Consider the following 22460-nt stretch of genomic DNA (forward strand, 5'->3'; position numbering starts at 1 on the left):
TAAGTATATTCTATCCACCATGCAATTTTCAAAAATTTTCGACTTAAGTTGAACTTTTCATAGGTATTTGCAATTTTCGATCATTATTAGTTTTTTTATAATTAATATCGATAAAAATTTATTTGTTAGGCAGAAAAGCTTGAAAATTTAATATAAGGCTTCTAACATATTGTAACAATAGCAATTAAAAAATATTAAAAATACATAGGCACGATTTTTTTTTATAAGCATTTAAAGTTCAAATTTTGACTAAATACGTAAAAATTATGGCAATGTTCAAATTATCTTAGATAAAAATTCATAAAAGTTTTTCTTTTTAGATCTAAGATTTGAAAATTTAATACAAGGCTCCTAAAATACTTTTACAATAGCAGTTGAAAAATAAAATAAATACATAGTCACAATTTTTTTTTACAATGATTCAAATTTTAATTTTGACAAAATTCGTAAAAATCACGAAAATTTGCAAATTATTTTAAGCTATAAATTCATAAAAACATTTTATTTTAAATCTAAGATTTGAATTTTTTTTAACAATCTATAATATATCCTAGACAGATAAACCGTCTTCGCTCAGAATCGTTTTTCGTATACAATGATATAATATTATTAGATTCAAATTTAATTTCATCCATTACAACCTACTTGTAACCTACTGTACAGCAGAGCGACATCCACTTACCCGCTTATTTTTTTTGTTAATTGGAAATTTAAAATGTTTGCACTCGATCGATATTATACAATATTATGATAGTTTAGGTTAGGTTATTTTAAGTTAAATCTAAAATAATCTAAATAATAATAATAATCTAATTTAATCTAACCTAGCCTAACCCCGAAAGAGCTATTCAAATAGTTGCATAATTCTATTATTTAAGTTTTTTATTATGGTCTAAATGGCAAAGTTGTGGAGATAGAGCCCCACTATTATGTTGTAAGAGCTAGTGTGTGGGGTTTGTCCTGCCACTATTCAAATATTGTTGTTTTGTTTAATATTAAACGGAGGTCAGCAGGGGAAAGTAGTGTGGCGCGAAAGCAAACAGTTCACCCCTACTGTCCGATGAAAAAAATAGTTAGTTATTCAAAATGATACATCCGATTTAAAATGGCTATAAAATGGTTAAAAATAAATGTTATCTTATCAAACTGTACACCAATTAAAAGAGGGTATTCCAAGTATTATGATATCATTAATTCATTATTTTAAAATAATCGCTTTCGGTGATAAGTTAGTTTCCGCAAATATGTTGACCAGACAGCACAAAGCATTTTGTGTGTTACGTTTTTCGAAATGTGAATCGATAATAATTGTGAAACGGGATTTTCGCCGTCATTACGGGATCGATACACCAACTACTGTGAGCATACGTCGACGGTATAAGCAGTTTGAAGAAACAGTGTGTTTGTGCAAAGGAAAAAGCACAGGCCGGCCTAGTGTATCCGATGATAACGTGGAACGAATTAGAGAGAATTTTGTACGCAGTGTAACCAAAGGAGCTCACATAGAACATTTATAGATACAGTTAATTAAACTTAACATATTTTTCTTTTATTTAATGTATAAACTATTGTTCTAAACCTAAAAAATAAAATAATATAAGCACTTTAAATCAGATGTATCATTTTGAATAACTCTGTATATAGAATACATGATACATAATATATATATATATCACATGTTTTTGCATATTTTAAGTACATATATGAATGAAAATCAGTGTATATATTATATGCATGCATATTTCGTACATTTTTAGTGCATATAATGTCGGGCCCTAAATATTAGATTAGTTGCAGTGGGTTATAGAAGATATGGTACTTTGATCTAAATGTTGATTAGATTAGTTGCAGTGGGTTATAGAAGATATGGTACTTTGATCTAAATGTTATAAATTTGGTTATTAATAATTTATAGCTATAATAAGCTGCATTAAACTATTATATTCCAGCATAATATGAAATTTGCCATTAACTCTAGTAATTATAATGTCTTCGTTCAGTTCGACAACTAATTAGGGCAACATAAATAGATTCCTACACTATACTGATAGGCACAACACATTGTGATGATATGATATTAGCTGTGGATAATATAATATTATGACCGTTACAACTATCATATTTAATAACGTTCTTATAATTGTAGTCGTATTGCATATGAGTAGGTAACGTCGCTTTTGTACACGAATATATTATCAACTCATCCGTATATTATAATTATTATTATATTATTAAACCACTACTTTCTCGATTTTTGAAATTTAGCAAGTGTTATTTTGACCGAGTTTTGGCGATCAGGATGTGTACGGATATAATATAATTATAATGTACACTTATTATACACTGCATGTATAATACGCGGTATACCGTGTGTCTTAAACAAAAAAAAAAATTAAGCACCTTTTTGACGAGTTCTTCCGCAGTTTCCATTCTTCCATTGACTGCACAACAGATTTGTAGATCTGTACGTCCGATGCCTCGTCGGCTGCTTCCAGGTCGGCGTTTGCCCATCTCGTACCAGAGCTCTTCACCTGACCGTTCACTGTAAAAAAGTTATAAAAACCAAATTAGTCATCAATAAAGTATGGTCCATGTTCCGATAACATGCTGTAATATATCAGTATATCACCTAAAACACAATATAAACCACCATACATGGCCTACCCACAACCGTTTATAATAATATAATTATTTGCCTCAAGTCAAATGGGAATATACTATAATATTATTATCGTGTCTGAAACAGGTATTGCGCGCATCGATGGACTTTTCACAAATGATGACCAATCAGTCAGCATAATTATAGTAACAATAATATAATACATGTCAATAGGTTACCAATATTGTACTGTATGTATGATATATTATTTTTGATAGACCGTGGTAGATTGTACATTACAACGATTGATCGTGATGCCTGGTTCTCCCTTCGTCCTCTTCAAAATCAACACCCACGATCGCCTGATCCGAATAATAACAATGATACAACAATATATTATTATTATTAACTATGTATATACAACGTACCTAGCTATAATGTATGTTTCAATCCGAATTATGTTTTTCACGGTCGATATAACACTAGTATACGATGCGTATAATATATTTCCATCAACATATTATTACCGTATATTATAATCTAATACTTGACCGCGGAATATGAATTACTTTAAAATTATTTCTATACGCTGTATAGAGCAATTTTATAGGTCACCGAAACATTTCCGAGCGAATGTCCTCGCACTATGATCATGATTTGTATATTATGATGCGTATCCAAAATTTAGGTATATAATATACCTAAATCTAATAATTCATATACCGTGTAAAATTTTTAGTTTTTCTGACCAAAATTTAATGTTTTTCTTAAAGTATAATTTCGTTAGGTAAACTGTTTTTAAACATCAAACAGAAGTACGTATATTACATTTTTCATAATGAATGATTGTTCAAACATAAAAATCTATCAACATTTTCTACATTAAGATTTGATTTTGTTGACAAAATTTGAAGTAAGAAAAATTAATGTAAACTATTTCTGTTAAGAACCAAAAACTTTTAAACAATATGAAACCTTTTGGTTGATAAAGTATTTAAAAAAAAAGAATATAAGTTGATTCTCAAAGTTAAAATTTACGTACGTAATTTAACGCCAAAATAATATTATGACCATTTTACTTACTAGCTATAATTAGATACTTTAGTATAACATTCAGATATGCTTAAATTTTAAGTAATAGCTCAGCAAATGAGAATCAAAAAGTATTGCATACTGATGTTAAAGTTTAAACCTTTCAGTTCTGAGTAACTCTTTAAATAATGAGCTTATAAGGCTATTTGTTATGCTTAATAATTATTGAATATGGAGCATTGACAACACCAATTATATATAGTACATATGCATATTACATAACAATATGATACTATCATACATTATAAAAAATTAACTTTAAAAATACCTATTTAACACCTTTCGGTTCCGAGCCAACGATATCAGACACTTGTTTGCTGCAAGATCGCGTCGACGATCATAATATTACTGCTAGTTTACGCTTGCAGTATCTCAAGAAGGTTTTTGAAAAACACAGTCGGCGTGAATTTGTTTTGATCACGAAGTCTGAGATTTTGTCAGGCATGCTTGACGACCACGATCAGCGTCTAGGTCATGGTCCACAACGGTGGTCGTCCTCAGACCAGACGTGTGGTGGGGAGACCGGTCGGATATCCGGGATGGGTTCTAAAGTGGAGAAATCCGATAACCGATTTGTCGAAATATTCTATCGATATTATTAATTCAAAAAAATAATGTGCTTATATTAAATAGAAATCAACGAAATAATATTATTTTATATTTTGTATAAAATATGAGCGTGACTAAGATTGTCGGCTGGACGGTTTAGATTATTTATTATTTTTATCTTTGTTGGTAAATATTATCGTATACCTAGAAATATATATCGTATAACGCAATTCTGTTGTGTACCTACGTTTTATAGTTTACCAATTGCACAGCATTTATTAACTTATATAGTAATATATTATATTTATTTATTATAGCATGCGGCTATATCATATATATATATATATATATCATAATATTAGGTTTTAAGAACCCCCTAACTGTAACTAATGCAGATCCTCTATTACCGTCAAACACATCCTCACGGAATTTCGATTCCACGAAAAAAAAAGAAGAGAATCGAATCTTCCGGACAAGCTCTCCGAATCAGTCAGCCCCAAGCAGAACAATCTTAAAACGATCCTGGAATTTTTCTACATCACAGGACTGCTCAACAAAATGTAATCTATATTAATACACTGTCTTTTTCTTTTCTCTTTGTTCTTTATTGTATTTATGTATATATAATATATAAATGTCTAATTATTGTATAGAATCGTATAATATAATGTTCGTCCAATGGCCATAGAAGCCACTGACTTTGTTTTGTTAGTAAAAAAAAAAAAAATAATAATGTATTAGATTTTAATTTAATTTAAAAGATTCAGAAAAATATGAACACAATTTCTAATTTGTAAATTGAATTACCCAAAATCGTTTTTAAATTATAATTTCTAATTTCAAACCATGTAATTATTGCTTTCTGCATATTTTTGGAAATTATGGGAAACAACTTAGACATATGTATAATAGTGTTACACTTTTCACTATAATTTTTAACGCAATTTATAAGCAAAATGAGATATAATAGTTTATTATTTTACTTTTTCTGAAACAATTCAAAATAAAATTGAATGTTTTAAAATTTAAAGCTTACAAAGTTTTTACGGAGCATTTTCAATTCCATAATATAAAAATAATATAATTGTATTAAATCAAATATTTAAGTATTAAAATTGATCGAATGTTGTTTAGTATAATAATTGGGTATTGAGACTTCAGTATATTCGATTTGGCTTGTCATCACTAAGCACTAATTTATTATAATTTTTAATTTTAAACTAATGACAAATAATTTTAAAAAGAAACATTTTTTTTTTCAATTTGCTATTATAACAAACGTTTGGTGTTAATTATTAAATCAGTGTCCATTCATATTACAGCCTTGAAAAGTGTTTTCCAGTAAAGAAAAATTACACACATTGTTGTACAACCTATTTAGATATTTGACTTTATACTCATAGCCGTAAAGCAGATAATCAAAAAGTATGTTTTGATGATTTATGTTAAGGCCACAGTGGAAAGTAAATATTATGAATTATGGTAATTATTTCTAACTACGTTACAATATTTTATTGATTTCTTAAATAAAAATTATTCCGAAATATTCTTAAAATTATACATTATGTAGTAGTATTCATTAATTTTTACTATTTAAATAAAAAATAATACATTTAATATAATAGTAAATATTTTGTAATCGAGATTAGTCCGAATCTCCGAATGACGAAGTTTAATTCAAAATTTTATTTAGCAATGATCAAAGCTATTTTACTGTTCGTGTATAATTTTTTAAATTTTAAATGTTAGTTAAAAGTTACTTATATAACCCCCATGGTATGATTATTAACACCTTGTACGATTACGTATACGATTTATCATTATTATTAAACCACATATTCCCCATTCGACTGATTTTTTTCGAAACGAAAACCATATTATTAGCCACTTTATTACAAATGTTTTACTTGTACCCTATAAATCATAAGCACAATATAAGATGCATGGACTATTGATATAAAATTCAAAATTAATCTCCAGAAGCGAGGTAAAAATTGGTAAAAGTATTAATATTGGTATAGGTATATTTTGAATTTTTTAAATATTGAAATTACCACGTTAGTGACACAGTGGATAACCACTTGCAAGAAATTGTGAAAATTTATACCAAAAGTATATTTTTAGGTCTTCAAATTTGTCAAGATTCATTTTGAAATGAAATCGATCTCAATTCATAGAAAATATAATTAAAAAAAAAAAAAAAACAATTGTTTAATTTTCTAATTGTTCTATTGTGCCGACTTTTGATCTCTTTTCTAAATAGTGGGTACTCAGAATACTCAGATTATTACTTATTACTCAATTATAATAAAATATCACAGCATTATTATAGCTACCTAGTACCTATACGACGGTGTCAATTTGATCGTCTTAGAATAATATTCACCAACATAAAAAATATACTTTAGGTTATGTACCCTGGTATATTAATAATAATTAATCAATGGTTTTTTTTTTTTAAGAAAATACAATAATACTCATACCTACTATTAATATAATGTTTATATTCGTATAATATAATATACATAGACCTACCAGTCTAAACAAAATACCAATCATGCAAATGGAAAAAATATAATATTATATAGGTATCTATTAAAAATATGGTTATCACATTTTAAAAAAAGGACACGAGCTTTCATTAAATCCTATACCTATATAATAAGGATTCAAATATATCAGTTATCACTATATTCGAATGAAAGGAGATATATTAACGTTGTCGAGATAAAATGTATACTATAATTATCATATTATATTCATGTGTCATATTAATTATTCACTGTATATATTATTTTAAACGAAGAAAACAAAATTCGAATGTAGGTACATATTATAATGATGCAAATAATTTTGTTGCAAACATTTATTCGTTAAATAGATTAAATGTAGGTACGTAAATAAATTTAAAAAATGCATTAAACACTTAATATTTATGTATATACTGTATAATACGACATTCTTATTAATTGTGACCATGACCTTATGTAATTTCTATGCATATAAATACTAAGGTAGTAAAGTCGTTTAAAAATTAATACTTTTTAGTGAAAAAATATCATTTCTGTAGTTATATTTATAATATAATATAACTATTTTAAATTGCCACCAAACACAGACTGACTTATTCATATGCAAAATCCATATCACAATAGGCATAGTATATTATTTTTGCGTAAAAAATAAAAGACCCTAAATGTGTTTGGTTTCTAATTTTGTAAATTTATTAATTTTTGTTGTCAAATTCGAATATCATTTGGAAAATATAAAATGTTTTAAATAAAAATACAGAATAGCTCTTTAAGTGTTGTAAAATCGTCATGTTTATACGTTGTGTCGGTTTATAAAATAAAATACACAATATATGGCTATGTGATAAGTTAAGGCAACTCTTCATAGCATCTATGACTAGAATTTCTTCGTTTTGATTTTTGATATAATGATACTATTAACATCATAATTATTTTATAGGTATAATAAAGTTGGCGAGAGTAGAATGTAATTTTTTACAACTTTAAATTGTTACTACTCAAAAGGTTTTGCATTAAAATATGTTTTTAATTGCTAAAATTCATATACGAATATCTTTTGCGATTATTGCATAAAAGTAGACATTCTTTTTTGATTTGAAAAATCTTTGATATCTTTATTTCCTATTTTGCAAAAAATTCTATAATAATTAAATAATTATCATTGATCATTGCGTACCTAGATGATATTATGTTTAATATAATATACTATTTAATGAACTACAGAGATTATATAACTTTTAAAGATAAATATTACAACAATATGTTTACACATTGTGCACCCTAAATGGTTAAGGGAGAGGAATAGTATAAAGAGAGAGATAAAAATATACATCACCATTGAGCAAATTAGAAAGCAATTTGTCACTTCTAACAGATGCTGGCTGGACCCACTTTATATTATACTCTTCGTTTGGTAATGCAAATAAATTAAATATTCAGTGAAGACTATTGAATTGTCCTACCGACCTAATTCGACAGTAGGTCCAATTTGTGCATTACGCGAGCCGAGAGTATTGTTGACGATATGCGTTTCTAGGCGTTACCAATCCAACGTGAAACTCGTTCACCAGTTTCTTGATCATCGATGACCTTAATAAAATAATATATTTATAATATTACTCTGATGTGATCAAATTAAAAAGTATGGTGAAAAAAATCTAAAGTGCATAAAAAAAAAACCCATTGAATATTGATATACTACGCTGAATTCGCAATTTAAATTTAAATTATTGGTATTACTTTTAACATTCGAATCTATATTTGTATACATTTAGTATAGTTAATAATAATTGACGCTGAAGTATTCAAGTAACCATAACGTGTATTACTCGGGGTTGATAGATATACTAAATGTGATCAGTAACGGTAATTAGGAAACGAAGGTGATAATGAGAAATTAATTAAAATTGTACAATTTTTACTATGTTCATTGACTTTGATGATTTTATTATATTTTATATTATCAAATAATAAAAACAATCAGTCGTGTATCAAATCAATGATAATAATAATATTATGTCATTTATTTAAAATTCACATTTGTTATAATTATACAATATGATTTGTTCGTATTTAATAATATAAGATTTTTATTTTTCTATTTTATTCATTGTTTTAATAATTACCGGCATTTTATACAAATCTAGCATGCTTTAAAAATCGCGTGTATACAGCTTCAGCTAAAATTCAGCTAATTAAATATTTATGTATTAAAAAATGAAATCATAAGAACACTTGTAATTCAATTTTTCTTATATTTTCTTATTTTCTGATTTTCGTATAATATCTCGCATTGTAATTCCGTAAAACGTTGACAGTCAGTCATACGTTGTACGCGTGTTTACCTTATATAGACAAGGTTAATACAATTTTAATAAGAAAAATAATAATAATATAAACTACAGCAGTACCTACAGTTGTTAGTGCAATAGGTACGTAATGCGTCTCTGATCGATTCCCTGCACGCGCATATCGAAGGCAAGTCACAATAAGTATAATACAATTATTATTATTATTTTTATTACGATCGTTACACATCTTATTACTGCTTAATATTATTATTATATTATTATATAAGAGCAACAATTATTTCATTTTTTTAAATTTATTTTAATGTGTTAGTAAAAAAGTTATATTTTTTTTTAAATTTAATTATCTAATTATTTAAAAAAAAAAGTAGAGATAGCCATTTTATAGATTTATTTTATTAATGTTTTAACATTCTATTTTCATTAATTTCTGATTTTTTAATATATTTTCTAATTTCAAGAAAAATTGTGTATTATTTAACACCGTAATGTTATCTAACATGTATCCACCGTCTGCATACTCGTACGATTAGTTAATGTTTTTAGTGTGCTTAGCAATAATCATATTTAAATAATTCATAATTTTTCTCGAAATTAGTTGCTGAAGAGACGTAAAAATTAATAATAATATAATGAAAAATCGTAAATGGAGTTGATTTTCTATTAGCTGTTTTGCTGCAGACATCATTGTTGAATCACACAAAATATATTTATACCTATCAACAACATTATCTTATAATATTATTACACGATACTTCCTCCATTCGCTTCCTAAATCGATCGAAAAATATATTATGATGTCGTTATGCAATGAGTTTACAAGTACATCTGGGAACATATTATGTATGATACACATATATACTCGGGTTTATGTAACGCTCACTGATTAATAATTAAAGCAAGAAGTTAATTGTTAATGTATATTATATATTATAGCAGGTAGGTACCAGCTTTATAATATACATACTTATCCAAAAACATATGGGCGCTATAATATCATTACCGCGGTCGAAGTTGCTATACCTACCATAATACAATATGTTATAATAGATTTTAATTTGTGTGCCAACGATAAAATCCGTAGGTATTTTACTAACTATAGGTTTGCCCGTAGGTATTAATAAACGAATATTTTTCAAAATACCGGTTTATTTTCATTCTCTTTTTGTGTCGTTTATCATATTATCGTTTTTGAACGAATTTCTTAAATGATGGTTAGGTTCATCGAATATATTTTGGACAACTATAATAAAATAGTGAAATTTTACCTAGATTATACGTTATTATGGCGTATTAAAAACGAGTGTGGTGAGTGTAGACGATATGCATAACAAAATTTAACGTTAGGACATGGTTTTTAAATGTTTTGTTTCAGAAAAATAATATCAAACAAACTAATAGTTTTTGGAATTGTCTGTAAGACTTGTTACTGATTAATACGAACTAACATATAAATGTGACTACAAATAAAGCTTCCGCGGGTAGCCCTCGAAATATTCAATGTTCAGTGTTGATGACTACAGAGGAACCTTTTGCGGGTTATCTTCTGTTTCCTGTTCATTAAATCTTAATCTATGGTTCGTTGCCGAACCACCTTGTGTTTCTTAGGATTTATTTTTTAACAATATGTTTGTTGAATTAATTTAACTAGATAATATATTACAAATGTGGACAAATCTAGTATTCACAAACACAAATATACTTCGTTTATGATCTTTAAAATGTATCTCATATAACTGTGCAATTATACACATATATAATTTAAAACAAAAGTACATAATACCATGTACCTAACCCTATTGGTAGTTAATTTCGGATGGGAAGAAGGCTCTTAATCTTCATTCACAATCGTATAGTAGAATATACCGTAACCAATAGGATGTGTATACTGTCAATTTAATATAATTTATTTTTATTTATCGTATGCATAAAAATGTAACAAAACATTTCGTGTACTTTACTGCATTTGTCGTTGTCATAATTTTTTAATTATCGTCTTTCGCACTTCCGGCGCGTTGGTAACCGGTAACAAGAATGAAATATTATAATATCATAATATACCGTTACAGTATCTCGGCTTCAGGGAGGAGTGTTAGTGCAGCGAAGACGATATTCTTTTAACGCGGCCACCATCGCCACCGAGAATCTGTGTCACATGCAACTGAGTAGATTTATATGTTACTATATCCATGTTTTTCGTTTTTTTTTTTTTATATAGGTACCTGTATAATATCATTATATTATGTTTACCCCAAACAGTGTACGAAACGACGCTGACTTTTTCGACTAAATAGGAATGTAGTAACAACAGCAGTAGTTGTCACCACGTAGTAGCACGTCAATTATTTAACTCGCTAATTGTAATCTACCAAGAAGACAGTATGACATGCAATAAATAGTATAATGATTATTGTATATTAATCACGTAAAGATGAAAGGACGTCTCTCGGCGACGTTATATTATTATGTTTTAGAAGCGGACGAAATCGGTATAGCTTTTAAAAATAAATCAATTAAATAGGTAAAATATGTGGTATAATATTATTGTTACAATGATCTGCAGAAGTTTGATATAATATAGTAGTGTTACGAGTACAAAAATCATTATACTAGGATAATTTACCGATAATACTCACCCCCTTTTTTTGTCATTAACATTGGATTTATTCAAATTAATTATGATTTTTGAAATGTTTAAGTATACTATACCTATTTAAGATATAATAATCATTTTTTAAATTACTTAAAATAAGAAGCAATTTTTTTTACTGTAAATCATAAAGCAGTAGATTTTTTTAATGTTGACGTACTTATCTGTAAAAATAAAAAATGTTATGATTAGGTAGTTTCTAAGTTAATAGTTATAAATATGTTTATACCTACTAAGGATAATCTTTAAAAATATTTATATAACTATAAAGTAGATTTATTATTGGATATTATAATAGGTATATTTTATAAATTATTAAATTCTGATAGATTAATAATTATTAACATTTTTTAAGTATTGCCTCTAAAATACCATCCAAACCCATTATCATGAACCCTTGTACATAATATACACAGTTTAATAACTCAAAGAAAATTGGTTTGAATTTAGTTGATGTAGATACATCAACGTTTCAAATATAGTCATCTGATTAACAATATATAGAAAAAAAGGGTGATTCTAATTTGAAAAAATAGTTGCCATCACTTCGGGATAGAGTTTCTTAATTATATTAAGATCTTCGTGTTTAAAAATATCGACCTTAATTATATTTTAAAGTTCTTAAAATCAGAATTTTAATAAATTCGTATTAAGAAAAAATAGGGTAAGCATGCTATGATAAATCACATTGTACAATGTATTTGCAGTTGTATATGTTATAGCTTCAAATCACATTTCGAATTTTAGGTGCAAATATATCGTCGCCTCAGAACGAAAAAGTTCTAAATTAATTTTTTTGAAAAATGTTTTTTTTTTTTTTTTGCATATATTATTTAATATTTTATTCTTGTGTAAATCAATCTTGAAATCGTATCTATCCGTTGATTGTTTAATGAGATATAGAAAATGAAAAGGTTCCAACTCATACAAATATGAATGATAAGGGTAAAGCTGGGAAATATCAGTTACAACCTTTTCATTTTAAACAATAATTAAGAATGAAATAGTTCCAAACGATCTTAGATATAATATCCTCGAATGAAAAGGTACTGTTATAATACGATTATACCTACCACTGATACAATACAAATACATTATTGTAAAGGGTAAATATAATATGTACATTTTGATCTTACCAAAATTTTAAGCAAATTAACACTAAAATTATCAAAAAAAGAATTTTGAAGTTTTTTGACCATAACTTTCAAATGAAGATTGAGTGACTAGAAAGTATCATCAAGACATATTTTGGAAAAAAAAAAAAATAAGTTGCTATACCAAAATTGTTCATTATTATCTTGTTGTTTTGTGATATAAGTCGTATAATATCTAATAGGTACTCAACTTAAAAATGTAATATATTATTGCATAGTATAAAGTTTATAATATTTCTTGGTATAAAAAACTAACATAATTTATTCTTGAAAGTTGGTATCACTGAATAAAACAAATTATTTAAATCAGAATCAAAAAGTTCTAACTAAATCAATAATATATTTTTTAGAATGAAAAGATACTAACTAAATAAATAATTTTTATTTTCAGAATAAAAAAGTTCTACACATAAAACATTTAAATTCTAAATACAATATGTTAGTGTTTTATTATTAACTTGATCAATAATTGCAGTAAAAACAAAATTCAGATAAAGTTGTGTTCCTTGGAATGTTGTTGATACTGTATCAAATTTTGGTCACCTAGTATTTACGGTGAAAAAAATTATTCCATTTCTAACTTAAAAGCTTAGAACCTTTTCATTCTGAGACGATTATATGCATTTTTTTCTCTTTTTAGTAAACAATTCATTGTAAAACTATATATTTTGGATGTACCTACTACCGAAATTATAATACAATATTACGTACCTAGTACTTATTTAATTATTATCGTTTTCTTTATATTTTTCGAGTAACTATTAAAATTTATTTCTTTTTTTCTTATCATCGCTTTTAACAGAAATCGATACGTGGATACGATATAAATGTTGTTTCTTATTACGAATACGGAATAGGTATTAGATACTCTTACACCGATTTTCTGAACTTTAATATTATTGTATCTCTGCATGTATCTTATTCGCACAACTTGATTTGTATCCAAAACTATGGAAGGTTATCGCTAACAGTAATGACCACAAATAAAAGTTTTTCTAAGGAAGTTGTACAATACATTTTTTTTTGAAATCACAGTTTACTGATATTATAGAAGGTTAGTTATAAAGGCATTTTGTAGAAATAAGTTTCAGGTGTTGAGACCTCTAACGTGTGCAACACAATGACTGCTACGCCCTTACAGTGAGGTTGACCAATTGACAGCACAACACTCACGGGACTATATTATATAATGTTTGTATTATTATTCAGACACAAAATAAAAATAGTTGATTGATTGATATATGGAAATCGATAGAAGTCATGTTCTAATGTTAAAAAATAGATTTCGGATACCTAAGCGTTTTATACGATATCTTGTAGGCGATATTTTTTTTACTTTGGAACATTCGATTTTCATAACATCCTCAAAGGACAAAGATGAATAAGTGACTATGCTAATAAAACACAATGCGGTAGGCAATAATTTAAAATAACAAATAACTAAAAATGTTTATATTACACCAAATACAATGCATGCGTCGGCGATCTATCTAATTTATTATAGTTTTTAAATGTTATATCGTATCATATAACACAGAAGATACGTGTTACGACGACAGTTTTAAAACATTACGATACGAAAGGTTAGGTTAGGTTTGGTTATACTACTAACTGTAGTATAATACATTATAAAAATTGATTATACTAATATACATATTATGATCTTATTATGATTAGATGTTTTACCTTAATTGACAACAATTTTCTGGATACAATAATTCTGTATGGATCTTATCTTTAGGCGATGTTAAATTCTAGCAATACAATATACCTAAGGTGTTATTATTAAATTTCAAACAACGCTCATCGCCGTGTAATATACTTATTGTAATGTGTTCACACGTACGAAATGTGTACGTTCTAACTCTCGAGAAAGTATCAGATGAATAAACAATAAAAATCGTGTATTTAAGAAAGCTTCAAAATAATAATAGATAACTCGTAACCCAAATCAAATGAATGTATAACGTAAGCGTACAACGTCTCTTCTGCAAAGCACGACTTTATCATAATATAATGTGTTATTAGACGTATGCAATTATTTATACAATTTAAAACCGTAGAGGCACAATACTATTATTATACCATTTTATTTTCATATTAATAAACAAATTCTAAAAAATAAACTAATTGACTTAGATAAATCTTTTACCATTAAAATTGTTCTTATAATCAAATTCACAAATAGTCTATTTTGAATTTATCCAACAATTTTTTTATTAAGTTTATATTTTTTTTTTAAATTTCAGTACTAAAAAAAAATTAACTATACGTCATGTAGTGCTAGGAGAGTCACTTAATGAACAAAAAAATAAATAAATAAATAAAAAATATTAATTTGAACAAAAGTTATTCCAAAAGTCAGTTCCATCTGTTACACCTTGTAAAATGGAAACTCCCAAAAGTGATGGCTTATTTTCTTCTAGAGCAAGTATTACTAAACAGTCTATTTTGATGACAGTGTTGTGAGAATTATTTCATGCTAGTCACAACCTACTTTTAATTGAACAGATTGATAAAATGAAGCATGGGTTTCATTTTTTATTTGTTCATACAAAAGAAATCATTGTTTTCAAATAGATTCTGTATTTGTCGCTACTTAATTTAGCTCTATCTAATGCATAAGCTAATTCAGATGAAACAATATTTTTAGCTTCATTTTTTACAAATTCTTTTTCAAATTTACCTGTCATTGGTTATTCGGCTGTGTAATATTAAACTAATGAGAAAATCCGCACTGCGCACGTTAAATCAATTCACAATTGGTACTATCTGATATCATTAAACTTTGAAGAATTTTTTTCTATGCCTATAACTAATTTGTTCCCTAATATGTACGTATCTATTTGATAGCTCTATATCTGAATAATTCAAAAATATTTTAAAATATCAATCAGAAATTTAACTATCTGGATTGATTATGCCTCCTTTAAAATTAAAAAAATATAAGATACTCGTAGTTATTAAGGACCGAATTATGGTTCAGCATAATATAATCAAACTATATATTGTAGAATATATATTGCTGACGAGTCCTTAATTCATACCGATACTTCTGAAATAGTCGGAGGATGAGGTCACACCAACTAGACACTGCAATAATAGCGATAATTACTAAATATACGAGTAACGACATCACGACTTAAGGAAGACGCGGTTACCGGAACTGCATAAACTGTAGTTTCGACTAGACATCAAATCGGGCCAAGAGTTCATGCAACGACCAAAACAGTATATTTCCACGGCGATATGTGCTGCTAGAGAACGCTTGCGCTGCGCTGTCTTCACATGTTAAATATAATATACTTGGCCAACATGTCGTCTGAAAATAACGTGAGTCGGGTTTATTCTTTTTTTCCGATTTCTTTAGGATTTTTTATAATTTCACGCAATGGTTCCGTTGTCGTTCTGCGAAGTGTCGTCGGTATAGATCTTCAGGTAAGTATTCGAAAAGAAATTTCGGATGAAATCAACGTTCTAAGATATCATATAATTGAATCGCGTACCGGAGCGTCAAACATGGCGTATAATTGAAATTAATAACGCTCCGTTTAATCGACAACTTTTCTGCCATTTTTGTTTTAAAATCAGCTGCAGAAATTTTGCGAAAACCATGAATTCTGCAAAATTATTGCAACCAAGTTCGTAATTATTTCAATTATTTAGTAATTACATATTATGATTATATTTTATAATTATAATTCACGAATTTTAACATAGGTCTATTATCGCAGCAAGCACTGAGTATGTGGTAATATTGAAATTAATAACCATGCCTAAAATCACTTTAGTACTGAAAATCGTGTTTCGTACCAATTTTACGATAGAAATATCTATTTTCGTTGTCTAATGCTTATAACAATACATACGATTATACAACGTGCAAACGGTTTTTTTAAAATTTTGTTTAGATTATTATAATATCATATTATAGATAAGTAGGTACGTGGTGCATATTATTACACACAATTGATTATGAACTAAAAGTAAGTTAGCTATTATACTCGTAGTATTACAACATGTTTATTAGATATCATTATTCATTATACTATTATTCTTCGTAGATTGTTCATATGATGATAATAATAATATCACGTTACGTACCGTAGGTTTTAAAAAATGTATATGTTGGAGGTAGTTATAAATTGGTATTTGGTGATATTTAGTGTCCGAAATTGTACACGGAAAAACGTTATAATACAGAAATCATTGTCGTAATTTTTTTTTATTCCATTCAACGAAAGTCAATGTCAGCAAATAGCTATGATTTTGTACGACATACCTAATTCGAATGTCCTTGCGTCATTATATATAGTATTGTATATACTGTCAATAAACGTTTATTGTTATTGTTCTTGCAATACCTACTATTACGCCTACAAAAAATTAATAAAAAAATAATTAAATATAGTTTTTACCGAATTATAATAAAGGCGTTTACCTAATATGGTAATTACAACTATCCCTGATTCAATTCTTATGAGAATTTGAAAACACGTCATCATGCAATTGAAACTATTATGATTTTGTCGTTGGGATTATAACGAGCGTATCATTGATAAATATCGAAATGAATGATAGGTAAATTATATTTTACGGTTATCAAATAGTAGCGAGTCGTGTCGGTGATGTGTACTCTTCAAATTAAAATGATTTTGCCTACGATTGTTGTAGCTGAATTTCGGAACTCCGTGAGAAAAAAAAACGTTCCGATTCTCTTAACCTAACCCGATTCGGGAGCACCTCTTCTTATTACAGTAGATTGCGAGCCACTGCTGAGAGAATAATATTATTAGTATGTATGTTGTACCTTGTGCGTGTAACTGCCATAGCTCGATAACTACTGAAACGTCTCTTTTTTCTCTCATCATTTATCTGATGAGTATCGCGATCACGAAACTATCATGATTTTTTGCCGGCACTCGAAACGCCATAATATAATGTAATTATTATAATTTATTATTATGAATGGTAATTTGTAATTTGTATACAAAAGATTTTCTAATATATGCGTGTGCGGGAGAATGGACAACGGAACGATGCACCGGACCTTGAACCAGTTTTTCGAAGAGCTATAATATAATATAATATTTTTCTCCGTGATTTTAGTAACATATAGTTATTATATGCATATATATATTATTAAAATTTATACGCACGTTCGGCCTGGGGTCATAATTATATTTATATTATGATATTATCATGTGCGTACCGGACTACTACGTCCCGGTGTAACAGAAGAAGCTACTTCAAATGTTATATAATATTACTACGTAAATGTAGTGTATATACGATTACGATGATTATGATGATATTATATATACTTTGGCGATGATAATCGACTTGACTAGTCACGTGGGTCGAACTTCAAGATTATTCGCGACCCTAAAATGCTGGAACATGTCGTTTTCTTTTCATTTAAGTACCCCATTCGTGTATAGGTAGTATCATTGATTATAAATACTAGTATTTATAATCAATGGTAGTAGGTACACGTAAATGTTGTATAACGTTTAATTTGTATTATATGCGTATTGCTATAATATGATTGTTGATCATCGCTGTGAATATGAATCAGTTACCTACCTATTTAATGTAAGAAATATACTGTCGTAATCGCAGTGGTAGAAAGGATATCCATATAAAATATTATATTATATTTAAGATTAAATTAAATCAAAATTTCTGACTGAATTCTAAAATATAATTCAAGTTTTCTCTATATTATCTGGATGATAATATTATTATTATATCATAGACCATACATAAATATAATACGAGTACAACGTATAATAGTCTATTGGTCGCTTATGTATACTATTCCGCAATTAAATTTTGAATTATCTAGATTATCTGTCTTGAATTCAAACGAAGCATATAACCTTCTCTTCAGATATCGTATTAATAAATCCTGCATTCACAAAAGCTATATTTGCACCTTGAAAACTTATTTGGAAGAGTTTATAAATTATTAAAATTTAAAACTTAAATAAACGAAAAGAATATCAACATATTAATGGACACTTATAATTTAATATTATATTTGTGTACGTATTTACTGTTAAATTTGTTTGGTGTTACGTATTCTCTCGGTACTTAGATGTGTTCATGTTGAAATAAATTACACATTTTAAATTCAACTATCACTTTATTATAAGCCTCTCGAGTTTTAAACACATTTTTACTATTTAACCAATAACCATTCTAACCTGTATAGACCGAACAATATGAGTTGTGAAAAGTAAGTTATTATAATAGTATGCAGTAGTGTGAAAAATCATAATAATTTGTATACAATTTCGAATTATGTCATTGAAAATAGATTATTTATTTTCTAAATTTTTATATTGTTTAGTCAAAAAACCTCCGTCATCATTATTATTACAATCCAGACATTGACGGTGGAGTGAAATACGCCGTTCGTTAAGAGTAGATGATTTTTTAATTAATCGTTATATTGTTATAAGATTCGTAATTCATGGTTTTTCAAAACGCCCGTTGTGGAGGGCTTTATTGAAGCACTCGTGGGATTTGATTCGTTGCGTCAGTGGTTGTGACATCGACGATTTTCCCTTATACCGATGTTGTAAAGCTAAACGAGTAGATAACTCATCACAAATATATAATATAATATAATGATATTGGATAATATGATAATAATATCTAAATTTCAATAACCGCACATATTGACCAAAAGAAATAACGTTTCGCAGACGTTGCAATATATGTAATATATATGTGTAATATATTATTATTTAGGTAAATCACTACAATAATATTATGGAATCGAAATAAATGTTAAATGATGGCGTGGGGGGGGGGGGGGGGGGGGTCACGGGCCAGTTACCACAATATACGCGACGGACGTGCTGGTATCATTTTGTTTGTCTTGCATTGTACGGGTTAACTTCTATAGCAAAACAAGGCGCGTGACTCAGTACAGTAGAATTTAATACCTATATATTATTATAATATCAATAGACACATCATTCCACACGTGCACACATATATTATAACAACACATTTTTTTTTTTTTACCTACGTTATTTGTGTGTATTTTTAATGAAATTTATATTATAACACCATAATGAATTATTTTGCGAAACAACTTTCTTCCTCGGTGCAGGTCGAAACACACATGAATCATACAAGAACAATTCTGTATTTTAAATGGTCAAACCCAGCCGATGGCTGGTATCAATGGCCATCAGGTATACCTACGTTGTTTAAAGTATTATGTGTATTTAATATAGGCGTACAATAGCAGTGCAAACGTCAGTGAAATACATTAGTTCAAATTGCAAGTGAAATCCATTGATCGATTTGTAAATAAATACACGACAACAGTAAAGTTATGGTACGCGTGTAATATACTAAATGCACGCTAATTGACGAATAAGGAGTATTATTAATGTAGACAGTACATTATCTATCACACACATATTTTATAATATTATTCAAGTTAACGATAGAACTGTATTATTACTATTTACTCGTTTACGATAAATGTATCATAATCGCATTTATTGTGAACAATATTTATTTATTGTCACGTATGTACTGAAAGTTAAGTTTCCGATGACAGTTTAAGCTTTAGAAAGCGAGCTATTTTGTCTAGCGGGTGGTAAAGAGGGAATCCCAAAAGTGCAGGTGGTCAAATAGAAATCCCGAAAATGCCGGGAGGTAAAGCGGAAATTCTCAAAAAAATATGAGCGACAGCACATTCAGGCACTGAAATCTATACCACGCGTTCCTTACAAAACATAAACTTTTGATTTCATCTTATATTAATAATTATATTATAACATTCTTGTATGGCGTGTAATTATTTTAAAATATTTCATTTCCACTTCGTTATTCCTGCATTAGCCCCATTTAATCACAACTCACAATGTTATGTAGAACTGAATATATTCAACTTGTAGGTGGCATATTTGTGTGGCAAACATTTTATATTCACAATATTTTATACAGTTAATATTACTTACCAATCAACAACACGGTAATGTGAAGTAATATAAAACCAGATCTCGTCAATTTTTTCAACACGGCAATGTCCATATTCATATACACTATACGCTGACCGTCGACTAGTTCAAAATGCACTGATTTCTAGAAAGAAAAAGTAATTTTAGAAATTTGCGATCGCCGCTTAAAAATGCTGAATTTTTTTATGTTTATAGCTAGGTATACTCAAACTATGTGGATACATATTTTATAATAGTATCTATACACTGCATAATATGGACAGAACAATGTGAGTTGTGAAAAGTTATTATGTTATATAGTATGAAAAATTATAATGCATGTCATAGATACTATTATATTATAATAACGTTTAGGTGGCAGCTAGGACAACTCAAATTTGTATAATATATAAGTATACACCATAAGATGATAATAGTAAGGCACCATATACGTCCTGACCTTAATTAATATAATATAAAGTAAGAACTAAAATTTAATATTTAACATAACTCATATCATAATTCCTACCTATTTGTGTTATGACTCTCGTGTGATTATTATAATCACGATACAATCGTAACGTGTTTTCGCACGTACACAACGAAAGTGCGGGTCAAAAATGTTTTTCGAGCACTGTTTATCCATCACAGCATTATCTGTCACCTTCGAGACCGATTTTATAGATTTCTGAGAATATTTATATAAGCTTTTACAGTAAGTTCTAACCACACAATCGCGATCGGTGCATTTAATAATATATAGATTAGGCGTAAGAGTGAACGATAAATTGTATGTATAATACCAATCTAAAAAAAAAATATCTTTGTTGGGCGTATGCCCTTCCCACAAATGCTAAGATTCCTAGTTTTTACTTTTCTTTAGATAAATGTAGACTAATAATAATTTATTATAAGTTATGAAAGTTAAAAAAATGTTATTTTAGTATAAGTATGTATATTAAATTGTGTTTACTCAAGACGTGTAGGATGCTTGATTTTAGGATGCAAAATTTAGTTTTGCTACAACATTCGTTAAGGGGTTATGCGCATGTAGCACAAGGGCCTCTTAAAAATAACCGTGGTTTATATATAAACATTTAGGGTTGTCACTCGTCATAAGTTACGTTTCATCCAGTCGGTTCTCCCTTTTTGCTTTCAAAACAAAATCATATCACTCACAGACCGTTTAATTTTTGGTTAAAACTTTTCGAAAAAGGGGATCACTTCTTAGGTGATGATTCCACGTGATAGATAAAATAACATTATACGTCTTAATAAACGAAAATATTTGTCAGTGAGTCTTTTTTAATGTTCGTGCTTTTCGGTCGCGCGCAAAGCTTAAGGGCTGCCGAAGGTCACAGTGAAAGCGACACTTTCTCCCGGCCAACCGGCTCAATATACATTATTATTATTATTATTATATATCCGGATGAACCCCCACATGCGTTTAGTCACACACGTACGTGTTATACTGCATTATATTCTGTCATAATACACGTATAGCCGTATAGGTAAACAATTTCATATATTGCATTGAATTTTATCTTATTTTACGGATGCGAATTACGCAATAACAACCGCAACAATCGTTAGTTCTGAAACGCCAGAC

The 22460-nt window shown here is 28.1% G+C and overlaps 1 protein-coding gene across 1 annotated transcript in view; it reads right to left on the reverse strand.

Annotated features, from left to right (window-relative positions):
• The window catches only part of LOC107171369 (uncharacterized), a 40685-nt gene that overhangs the window by 17716 nt on the left and 509 nt on the right, over positions 1-22460 (reverse strand). The window contains exons 2-3 of the mRNA XM_089228028.1: positions 20873-20996; positions 2401-2542 (exon numbers count right to left, since the gene is read on the reverse strand). Coding sequence (XP_089084154.1) covers positions 2401-2542; positions 20873-20951 — 221 coding nt within the window. The 5' untranslated portion in view covers positions 20952-20996. The remainder of the gene's footprint in view (positions 1-2400; positions 2543-20872; positions 20997-22460) is intronic.

The sequence above is a fragment of the Diuraphis noxia genome, unplaced genomic scaffold (assembly GCF_037042655.1).
Source record: "Diuraphis noxia isolate RWA-SAM2 unplaced genomic scaffold, SU_Dnox_SAM2 contig0005, whole genome shotgun sequence".
Classification (NCBI taxonomy): domain Eukaryota; kingdom Metazoa; phylum Arthropoda; class Insecta; order Hemiptera; family Aphididae; genus Diuraphis; species Diuraphis noxia.